At 39.8% G+C, this 12,196-nt stretch overlaps 1 protein-coding gene across 4 annotated transcripts in view; it reads left to right on the top strand.

Annotated features, from left to right (window-relative positions):
* Positions 1-12,196, top strand: part of LOC120540415 (apoptosis-inducing factor 3) — a 173,423-nt gene that overhangs the window by 130,548 nt on the left and 30,679 nt on the right. For all 4 annotated transcript variants that reach the window (XM_039771151.1, XM_039771150.1, XM_039771149.1 and 1 more), the window contains exons 16-17: positions 3,714-3,777; positions 4,226-4,302. In XM_039771151.1, the coding sequence (XP_039627085.1) occupies positions 3,714-3,777; positions 4,226-4,302 (141 nt within the window). The remainder of the gene's footprint in view (positions 1-3,713; positions 3,778-4,225; positions 4,303-12,196) is intronic.

The raw sequence follows: 12,196 nt of genomic DNA, 5'->3' as shown, positions 1-12,196 counted from the left end.
GTATGCTGTTTCTTTTGTACTCCAGGACATGCAGAGGACAGAATAGTACAGAGCAGTAAGTTCAGCGCTATATGCAAATATTAGACTCAAATGTTAACAGTTCACACACACGCAAGGATAGTCCTTCCTACATTTACAATGTGTGTACCTGTTACAATGTACACAGTTCTCTGTAAGCTGTGGTTTCTGTTACACACCTGAAAGAAAGAGACAATATATGTGAAAACATCATCGCACTAATGCAATATTATTTGAAAACGAACAGCGTCATATCGAGTGTTAATGTATACTGGCACTGTTACTTAGAGTCAGATCAGGAGCTTATTCAGTGCATTATACAGTTTATGCCTACATTTTGTCATTTACTACTAAAATATGAAAAACGTTTCTGTTTTACAAATGTGTTACACAGATTACTGTAGAAACAGAACACACATGAAATGCGTGTGTTCCAAATAACGATCAATTATTTCCACTCTAAAACTCCACTTCACTCCCAGATAATCAATCAAAGCATGAGCTGGGAGAACTTTGTGAATGTTCTGCGATGGTGGGGAGATGGAATAGCCGGCTGCTTGCAGCTTGTCTTTATCGGTGCATTTAGAGGACAAAGGACGCTGGTAGAAAGGTGTGAACGGATTAAAGATAGGCCCGATCTACAAGTTTTTTCATAGGCTCTGGTAATTCCAGTGTTAAAACCTTACCTTCAACCTTCCATCACACAATACTCCTGATACCTAATTCCAGTTGTTCATCCACGCTGCAATAATTCTCCATCTTGGGCTACCACTGATCCTGGATATTTAAATATTCAAAACCTGCAAGCTAGCATCTGAATCTTGGTCATCATTAAACCTTATATATTCAGTCCTTTTCCTATTTATCTTCAATCCTCTATCTTCCAGAGCCCTTCTCAATTCTTCCAACTTCCTCTCCACTTCTTCCTTTCTGGTGCTGCACAAATCAATGTCATCAGGAAAAAGCCTGCATCTGGGGGATTGATCTGTTATCCCATCACTTAGCACATCAGATCCCAAGATCGGCAATGGCAGTAATTAATTAAGAAATTTGGGAATTCTCTAATTTATATCCTAACTTATCTCGGCTGGAGGGGTTTTCAGCCATTAGAACTATATCAAGGTAACTGAAGCGCACGTGCTTTAAGAAACAGAATAATACAATTTATTAATAAACACAAGAACTATATAAATATGAAAACTGCTTATGTATATTGAATACTATCTGATAACACACCTGGGGCCTCATGTATAAATGATGCGCATGCACAAAAATGTTGCATATGCCCATTTCCACGCTTACATCGTGATGTATAAAAACTAAACTTGCCATAATGCCACTCACATTCTCACGCCAGCTCAATCCATTGTGTACGTACACAAGTTTTTGGCTTGGTTTTTCAAACTGGTGGCACTCAGTGTCAAAGCAGTGCTACTGTTGCTGTGTGGTTTCCCTTTCTTTTTTAGATTTACATCCCTAACGTGGCTTTATTTAATACACTGATATTAACCGCATATTGTTTATTAGTTTAAGACATCTGATTGTAATCAACCTGTAACAATATAATGGTCCACAGAATGGCCAAACTATTCCAAATTCCAAATTTTTAAAAATCTTTAAAAAATATATATTTACATACATTTCGTACGGTCCGGAATGTATTAATTGTATTTACATACAATCCTATGGGGGAAATCGGGTTGTGACCAGAGTTTTGGAACGAATTATGGTTGTGACTGAGGTTCCACTGTAACAGGAAAGTCATAATCCTTTTCATAATACACATTGTAGAAGACAGGGGGCACCACTGAGCCCCAAATCCCAGGCACAACTAACATTGACATAGTTATGGGATCAGTTATAATTGATTTTATTCCTCCAAGTACCTTATATATAATATAATACCTATTTTGGAATCCTTCCTTTTTACTTCTCTCTCCCTAGTCCTCTTCCTCTTACAAGTATTGTCCCCTGCTTCCTGAGTCCAACTCTTCCAGGCAAAGCAGAGCGGCTTCCTTTAAACAAGATCCCAGGAGGACTTCTGGTATCTGCCCAAAGTCAGACGGATCAGGAGGAAGTTTCTAGAATGCAGGGATGGTTCCTTCCTGCAGTTCCCACTGGTGGCACCTATGGCACCCAAGCCTTCTTAATGGCTTGTGAAATCTGTCTAGAAGTTGATAGTGTCAAGTTCACTACGACTCCTAAATCCTTCTCATAAGGTGTACTTTTGATTTTTAGACCCCCATTTGTGTATTCAGACCTAACATTTCTACTTCCTTTGTGTGATCCTTTACATTTACTGACATTAATCTTCATCTGTCACAAACCTGCCTATGCCTGCATGCTGTCCAAGTCTCTGTAACGATTTAATGATTTCCAGATTATCTGCTAATCCACTTATCTTGGTATTATCTGCAAACTTAACCAGCTTGTTACTTGTATTCCTATCTAAATCATTTGTATAGATTAACATTAGAAGCAGATCAAGCACTGGCCCCTGTGGAACACCACTCTTAACGTCAGCCATTTCTGATAGGGTTCCTCACACCATCACCCTTTGCACCTACTGTATCTACAAATAATACCCTAAACTCCCACATCTTTTCTCCTGTTATCTGTTGCTTTTGTTGTTTCCACCTTCTAATCATTCTTTTTTATATTATATCTTGCGTTGCAAGTCATCTTGGATAACAATGTCTGGAAATAATAATAATAATAATGTGATAAACAGAGCTCTAATAAATAAATAATTCATTTAAAATGAACACAAGTCATAACAGTGTGGTGCCTTGCAGCCTGCGATTCCAGGGCACTGGGGTGGCCTCAGGAAGACTTGTTATCTAATTTGTGTCTGTCGGCTTCCCTTTATGATAGTGTCCATGGGGTTGCCCTTCCCTAACTTGGAAGGCGGGAATCTAGTGATGTAGGGACACTTGCAGACTGCTGGGAGTTTCCTGCCAGGACCACTTCATCTTTGCTGTAGTTAGACTCTGGGTAGGAGAGTTGAGCTGCTCCTGGAAGTAGCCTTAGGTAGAAACTTAAAAGAACCTTGTGACAATATGCCTGTTGAACGTCAGTGTCAGGTGAAAAGGGGGCTGAAAGAAGGGTGGTGATGGAAGACATTACAGACTGTTGGGAGTGTCCTGCCAGGACCACCCCATTTTTGCTCTTGTTAGACACTGAAAGGGATAGTTGAGCTGTTCCTAGAAGTAGATACTTAAGAGACCCTCGTGGCGTTATGCCAGCTGAACTTCAATATTGGATAGAGAGCTTGCAGGAAGAAGAGTGATGACTTGAGACAGAAAGGCGGCAATGAAATAGATGACAAGAGAAAGTTATTTATTTTGATCTGTTAGCTTATTTTTTGTAGTTTTTCGCCTCCAAATCTCTGTACCCTTCTGTACTGTTATCTTTTGAGTATAATAAATGCATTCCTTTTTACATTTTTGGTTTTCCTTCTATTTGGAGGTCATGAAAGCTCCCCCTTGGTCCACAATGTACATTGCATCCATAATCTTTTGGAAATCTCAGTAGTTTGCAGCTGACAAATGTAGACTTGAATGAAAATTCTCTGTTTAATATTTATGAATGTATTTTTCTATAAATAGCTTTGGTTCAAAAAATGTATTTTCTAAACTATTTGGCTATAAACAATTTGTATTTTCTTTCTCTTGTTTTTTTTCTCCTCTCTGAAGCTAAAAGAAGTGGTGTTGAACAGTGGAAAAGTCCTACGGGCTGACGTTTGTGTCATCGGTGCAGGCAAGATACACTTTACTTGTAAGAACACACAGAAAGAGTGTGTGTGAGCATCACCTCGACTATGATGTTGATGGACTTTGTATGTGGGGCTGCATGTTTGCATCTTTAAAAATTGAAAAGGTGGTTAGCTAGATGTGGTCAAACAAACATTGGGCACATCAGATTCATAGACATAGGAGGGTCCAGATTTGAAAACTGTTTTCTTATTAAAATGTGAATATGCTGATCATTGTTAGACAGATTGTCTTTCATCAGATAGCGAGGTATTGTTTTTCATAACAATGATAACCAAACGTGCTCTTAACAGCAACCTCTCAGTAGGAGTTATGGGAGGAACAAGCAGAAAACTGCAGTTAGCTGTAGAGTAACATTGACATTTCACAAGGCTAAATTTATTTCTGTCTGATGTGCTCATTTAGCAGTTTGAACTTTTTTTTTTTAACTGTAGGTGCAGTCCCAGCAACTACCTTTTTAAAGCACAGCGGCATCAATGTAGACTCCAAGGGCTTCATTCCAGTCACTAAGGTAAGTCTGGGCTGCTATTACAATGGTTTCTGCTATGAATGATGTCGAATGAATCTTGGATGGGGCCTTTTATATGAGCCTTAAGTAACATGGAGGAATATCTTTCAAATGGACTGGAAGTCTAAGTCTATATAAGTCTATATAATAAGTCTACTAGATGCGCAAGTCAAGTGCATCAGGACAAAATGTTTGCTTATGTTTGCTTATTCCATCTTTCACACACACATAAGTGGGGACAATCAACTTTTGTCACCTGTCCTATTACACTTGCTGAACAAACAGGCCCTAGCTTGATGTTACTCGATTGTTTACCTCTCTTGTAAGTTGGTTTGGATAAAAGAATCTGCTAATCAAATACATGTAAATGTAATTGTAAATGTGGAGCAGTGTGGAAAGATCTTCTATTAAAGGCATTTTCTCCCAGATCCATTCTGAATTCCTAAGGACTAACACACTCCCGATTTCATTGGCTCTGATTTTCAATAAGGTCACATTTAACCCCAAAACCTCAAGATCAAAAAGCTTCTGAAGGAGACAAACAAGGTTAGCTGTCAAGATGTGCCATATATCCTTGATTTTTTACAACTCTGCACAAATTCCAAATACAGTAGAGTCTCGCTTATCCTACCTTCGCTTATCCAACATTCTGTATTATCCAACGTCCCACCGCAAAAAAAAAAAAATATGCATCAATTGGCAAAAAGAACTGCAAGTTGCGAGCGTGAGCGTAGTCTATTTTTTGTTGCTCCAGACTCTGCCGCAGCTAATTACAGTGGAACCTCGGTTTGTGAGCATAATTCGTTCTGAAAATGTGCTTTCAGTCCAAAGCACTCCTACAGTATATCAATACGAATTTCCCCACAAGAAATAATCGAAACTCAGATGATTCGTTCCACAACCCAAAACTATTCATATAAAAATGATTAATACAAAATATAAAGTAAAAATACATAAAACAAATTAACCTGCACTTTACCTTTGAAAAAAATCATGGCTGGTGTGAGTGAGTTTCTAAACTCTTGTGGGATTCCATCCAACGGGACGACACGCGGAAAAGCGTCCCAAAGCAATTGCAGTCTCCCAGCTCTGCAGCAGTTCGATGTAAAAGCGAATCCAAAAAGATCGCGGACATGCTATAAGCGCCTGCCATTGATGGGTGATACAAGGAACAAGGAACATTATAAATGTGCAGGGTACAGTATTACTTTCCCTCAACCCTGCCTGACTGCTGTGTCTGCGTATAGGAGAGTGAAAGATCCCGCTACAATAAATAACCTCGCTGTTGCTGTTTCAAGCTTAATAAAGTTGGTGTTGCTAAAAGTACTGAGACTCAGCTTCGAGTTTTCCGGTGTAAGACAGGGACTCGCACCTCACAGCACAAACACACACACGCAGTCACAATGCTGTTGTAAATAGTATACGCTCAAACGGATGTTAACTATATTAGTAACGGAGTTAAGGCTAGAAACTGCAATTAATTACATTGAGCAACAAGAAGAAGCTAAAGGAATCGACATATAATGCTGCAAAGATGGCAAGACTTGACAGAGAAGAAACGGCACTCATCAGGAAAGCAGACTACGATCAAAAATGTCTTTAAATCATCACAGGACTGAACTTTGCAGTACATACTGTATTTAACGTCAGACAATTCTTTAACTGTAAGTTCTTTTTTTCAGTTAATTTATTCAGTTGTTATGTTGTAAAACATGATTATTAGGTTCGTAATGTGTAAAATTCTAACATTGTTTGACGTTTAATAGGTTTTTTCTTAACACCTGCCATTATCCAATATTTTCGCTTATCCTACGTTTGGCCGGCCCGTTTATGTCAGATAAGCGAGACTGTACTGTATTCATTCTGAGGAAGAATATCAGAAAAATTTGATAAAATCATAACATTAAAGAATGCCATGAATAAGAACAAGCACAAATGGGTTTCCCAGATTTGTTGTTCTTGCTCAGAATCCTGTTTTGTTGTGGAATCACTCGTCAATCCATCCCAGTCCAGATATTTGCTCTGTGGTAACTGCCAGCACTCAACAGACTGGTTGTCAGCTGTGAACTCACAACATTGAAAGCTTTCAGACACAGCTTTGTTACTCCGTGATCCAATAGGAAAACTCCTACACTTGTAGGCTTTGGGGTTGCACTGCAAGCCGAGCACTTTCTGGTGACAACAGCTGAACTGTCTCTCACTCAACTCCCAATTTTTGCACAGCACAGACTATACACTCCAACCCATTCATGGTCCAAATCCTGATGACTACGCCAAGTGTTTTGTTATGAAATTACGTCACAATTTGTCCCAATCTGGAGATTTGCATTGTGGTAACTGCCAGTGGCCAACTATCCAGTTGCCAGCTGTGAACTTGCAACATTAAAAACCCTGAGAAGCAACTTCTTTACTCTGTGAACCAATAGAAGAAATCCGATGCATGCCTCTAAGCTCTATGCAACTTCCTGGAGATATCAGTTTAGCTCTCTGTCACTCAGCCTCCGACTTTTGCACAGCAATGCCACTACACTCCACCTGTTCGTAGTGTAAATCGTATTGACTACCCTAAGTGGTTTGTTATGAAATCACACCAAATTTGGACATTTGCACTGTGGTAACTGCCATTAGCTAGCTGCCAGATGCAAATTTACAATGTGTAGATTGCAAAGTCTTTCAAAAGCAAATTCTTTACTCCATGTGCAATAGATTCTTCTGTTTGCTTATGGTGTAATGGAGTCACTATTACCAATATGTTCTTCTATTTGCTCATGATATAAAGAAGCTGCTTCTGAGGGCCTTTGTAATCCTGACGTTGTGGATTTGCAGCTGGCCACTGGCAGTTACTACAGTGAAAACATTGAGACCAAGGTTATCATCACTAAAAAAAAATGAAAACAAAGATGAAAACTATTTAAAAAAATTTTATTTGTAAACTGAAAAAAAAAGAAAAACTAAAATGATTAAAGAAGCTAACTAGACTAACTGTAATAAAACAATTGAATATTTCATTACAGCTGGAGTTACATATAAGATAACCTGAGCTGTATTGTCCCTAATTTTAATAAAAAAAAATATAAATAAATATTTCTTCTTTGTTTTTCCAAGAAATATTCCTGCCGCTAGACTGGTTGATCATGTTTTCTTTAACCCTCTTTACCGCTATCTCTCATAACTCATCCACTTTGAGCTGCACGCACACCGTCATCCAGTGAACAGCGTCTAGTGTCACAGAAATTTAATCCATATAAATAATCACCATGAAGAATCAGGCAGGAGAAAGCTTGTCATTCACATTTATTTCTTTTTGCAAAAAGGGGCGTCCCTGCAACTGACAGAGTAGCAGGAGGGATAATCCCTGAGCAGAAGCACAGGGTCTTATTTATTTCCACTCAGCTCACATAACAGATTTACTTAACTCAGTTGTATACCGTATATGCTCGGGGATAAGTCGGACTTGATTTTACAGTATAATTTCTGGTATTTTATAATGTTGGTCGTATAAGTTGAATGCTGAAAACTCACACTATTGGTCCAAGAGATAATGATATGCTAATGCCCACCTGAGAGAGTAACCACGGGGCACACTTCCTTTTTATCTGTGTGGGTGCGGCAATGTGCTCCTAACCTCTCTCTCTTTCTCTATTTTGCCTATGTGACCACACGGTAATACCTGAACTATTCCGAAGCAATGTTTGCATTGACTTGTGTTATTTGTATCTCACACCCTCATACAACTTTATCAAAAGAGCGTCCCTTATCTACGATGGAGTGTTCAATCATAAGAAAATATGAAGCTGGTTTTAAATTAAATGTCATTGAAGTAGTGAAAGAAATTGGTAACTGCGCTGCTGCAACAAAATTTGATGCGCCTGAGAAACTGATGCGAAATTGGAGGAGGCAAGAAGATGTAAAAAAAAAAAAATTAAGTGTCGCATTTTTGTACAGGCGTATTAGTCGGGGTCTGATTTTATGATTGATTTTTTAGGTTTCAAGACCCGACTCATATGTGAGTATATACGGTAATAGAAAAGAAAATATGTTATTGGCTATAAATATAAGGCACCTTGATCACACAGTATAATGCTTCACTGATTTGTTAAACTACAAAACTCATGCTCTGGCCATTGAGCTGCATGCCTCACATTTCTTATTGTAATTAGTTAAGGTCTCCTTCCTCCACTGGCACTCATCCTCCTTTGTACATACAACTTGTTATCTAAGCATTCATTCTCCCTTATCATGCGCAGCACAGCTGTCCTGCTTCAGGCAGCCTGGAGCTCGTCATTTAATCCCAAGTGATGGCCGGAATGTTATAACATAAAAAGTTTGTGTTTTCCTTCACATTATTAGCGATGAAGGTCAGGTGTTGATAGCAATTGCGGTGACATGCATTTTGAATACAGGCACATAAAGTGTAAGAAAAAGAAACCAATTCCAGTGTGATAATAGTGACAATTCTTCAGAAATTAACAGTGACACTGATGATTTTGCTCAACTGATAGGTGGACCCCCTCACTTGATGAAACGAGCAAATTTCAAATATACACACAAATCACCACATGGATAAACCTGCTCGTCTGACTGATGTCTCGTATTTTACATACAATAACTGACTGGAAAAAAGAATTAAAGGACGGAGATCACTGCAGTTAACCCTGTATAATGTGCCACTCCATCAGCAAGACCAAGGAGCTGGTGGTGGATTTTAGGAGGCCCAGGCCCCTCATGGACCCTGTGATCATCAGAGGTGACTGTGTGCAGAGGGTGCAGACCTTTAAATATCTGGGAGTGCAGCTGGATGACAAATTGGACTGGACTGCCAATACTGATGCTCTATGTAAGAAAGGTCAGAGCAGACTATACTTTCTGAGAAGGTTGGCATCCTTCAACATCTGCAGTAAGATGCTGCAGATGTTCTACCAGACAATTGTGGCGAGTGCCCTCTTCTACGCGGTGGTGTGCTGGGGTGGCAGCATAAAGATGAAAGACGCCTCACGCCTGGACAAACTTGTTAAGAAGGCAGGCTCTATTGTAGGAGTAAAGTTGGACAGTTTAACATCTGTGGCAGAGCGACGGGCATTAAGCAAACTTCTGTCAATCATGAAGAATCCACTGCATCCACTTAACAGGATCATCTCCAGGCAGAGGAGTAGCTTCAGTGACAGACTAAAGAGATCGTTCCTCCCCCACACTATGCGACTTTTCAATTCCACCCGGGGGAGTAAATGCTAACATTAATTTTATTTTTATTTTTTTCATTTTTAAATTCTATTTAATTTAATATTGTTTCTTTGTATCAGTATACTGCTGCTGGATTATGTGAATTTCCCCTTGGGATTAATAAAGTATCTATCTATCTATCTATCTATCTATCTATCTATCTATCTATCTATCTATCTATCTATCTATCTATCTAGGTAACACACTTTTGGCTGTCAAACAAAGGAGTGAGCTCGAAGATCACTGGAAGATCGACACTCGCTCGATAAATGTGACATGGGTTGTAATGAAATCAGCAACTGAGATTAGCAAATCTGACAAGCCCTTTGACAAAAAGTTGAATAATGTAATATCAGCTTTAGGGTTTCCCAGCTTCTAGTTATTGTTTAAATGCTCGGAAAATCATTTTTGTGGTGACAGATCTCAGGAAGCAAGTTATCCATGTTAGATGCATAGTAATGCATTTAATGAGAGGCTACAATTCATATTTAAGCTAAATCTGCAAGGTCCCTGAAATGTTTAAATGAAATGGTGTAGTCTGTCAGTGAAGTGGAAACATTCTGTCACCTCAAGTATGAGATGTCATATTTAGATCACTAAAGGTTTACAAAATTATGAAATAGGGCCAAACTTTGAGTTTCTGGTAAAGTGCAGCACCTCTGAAATGTGACATTTCTTCTTAAGAGCTGTGAGTCGAATACGCAGGCAGGCAACTGAAGTGGTGATGATTGCTATAAAACAGACATATTTAAAAATGTGCCTAAAACTGGGATTAGCTAACTGAAATGGTTCAAAGCCAGTGTGGTAGATAGGGGGCACTCTTGCTCCCTTGAACCCCTGTCCACAACTCCAAACACCAGGTAAAAGTCCTTAAATCGACTTTATTAAATCTCCACAGTGTACAAAACACCCTCTTCTCCACTATACTCATAAATCACTAACAATAATACACAATAAACCAATCCTCCAGCTCCCAGACGCGTTGCCACCCTTCCACCCAGCTCAGCTTCGTCTGGGAGCTCCCACAGTCCTTTTATATCTCCTGACCCGGAAGTGTTCCCAATCCCCAGTCCATGTGACTGTCAATCACTTCCGGGTCAGGTAAAAGTTCTTTTCTTCATCCTGGAAGCCCGTCGCTCTTCCTATGACGAACTTCCGGGTCATAGGGCACGAAGAAGTCTTCGGTCCTTCCTGCAGTTCCCTCTTGTGGCCCCCATGGTCCCAGCAGGGCTGTGCATAAAAACTCCATTGTCCATGATGCCCTGCTGGTCTTCTGGGGACCTCCATGCTGCAAGGAGGGCTCCACCTGGCGGCTTGGGGGTATTGCCCGGGATAAATGGCCGGCCATCCTCCACACCAGGTAGTGGTATTCAGACCCCTTCACTTTCCTACACACTTTATTGTGTTGTAGATTTCATCTGAAATTAATAAATTTGCCATTTTTACCCATCAATCTACACTCATAATGAGAAAGTCAAAACATGTTCTCAGAAAGGTTTACATGGTTATTAAAACTCCAAAACGGAAATGTCTTATTTATTAGAAGTATTCAGACTCTTTGCTGTGGCACTCCTAATTGTGCTCAGGTTCATCCTGCTTGCTTTAATTCTCTTTGAGATGTGTTTAGAACTTCAGTGGAGTCCTCTCAGTTAAACTGATTGAAAGGCACACACCTGTGTATAGAAGATCCACACTTCAGACTGAATGTCAGGACAAAAATCACGTCCAAGGAACTCTTTGTAGACCTCCGTGATCAAAACTGTGGTCAGACATAGATCAGCCCATAGGGATAAAACCATTTCTTTAGCTCTGAGTGTTCCCAGAAGCACAGCATTTTCAATAATTTTGAAATGGAAGAAGTTTAGAAACACCAGGACTCTTCCTAGAGTTGGCTGTCCTTTCTTAGTAATCAGGCAAGAAGGGCCTTGGCCAGGGAGGTAACCAAGAAATCCTCTGTTGAGATGGGAGAACATCTCAAAATGAAAAATGAGGACAACCATCTCAGCAGCACTCCGCTGATCAGGTGTTTATGGTAGAGTGGCTAACTCCCCCTTGATATTTAAAGGACTCTGGTCTGATGAGTCAAAAACTGAACTCTTTGGGTAGAACTTTAAGCACTTTGTATGAAGAAGACCAGGCACGGCTGGTTGCTTGCCTAATACCATCACTATGGTGGTAGAAGCATCTTACCATGGGGGACAAGAAGACTGGTCAGAACTGGGAGATGAATGAATTCAGCCAAATACAAAGATATCTTTGAAGAAATCCTGCTCCAAAGTGCATGCAACCTCAGTTTGGAACAACAGTTGGCATTTCAGCACAACAATGACCCAAAGCATACAGCCAAGACAATGCTGAAGTGACTTTGAGACAAGTCTCTGAGTGTCCTTGAGTGGCCCAGCCAAAGCCCAGACTTATCCCCATAGAACATCTGTGGAGAAACCTGAAGATAGCAATGTACAGAAGCTTCCCATCCAATCTAACAGAACTTAAGAGGATCTGCCAGGAAGAATAGCATAAACTACCCAAATCCAGGTGTGTAAATTTTGTAGAGACTTACCTAAATAGAGCTCAAAGCTGGAATAGCTGCTAAAGGGGCTTTTGCAAAGAACTGAAGTAAAGAACTGGAGCTGAAGTAAAGAACTGAGTACTTATTGGAATGAAAGATTTCTGTTTT

Source organism: Polypterus senegalus, chromosome 12, assembly GCF_016835505.1.
Source record: "Polypterus senegalus isolate Bchr_013 chromosome 12, ASM1683550v1, whole genome shotgun sequence".
Taxonomy (NCBI): Eukaryota; Metazoa; Chordata; class Cladistia; order Polypteriformes; family Polypteridae; genus Polypterus; species Polypterus senegalus.
Note: the sequence above shows the minus strand (reverse complement) of the source record. Positions and strands in the feature narration are given on the sequence as shown.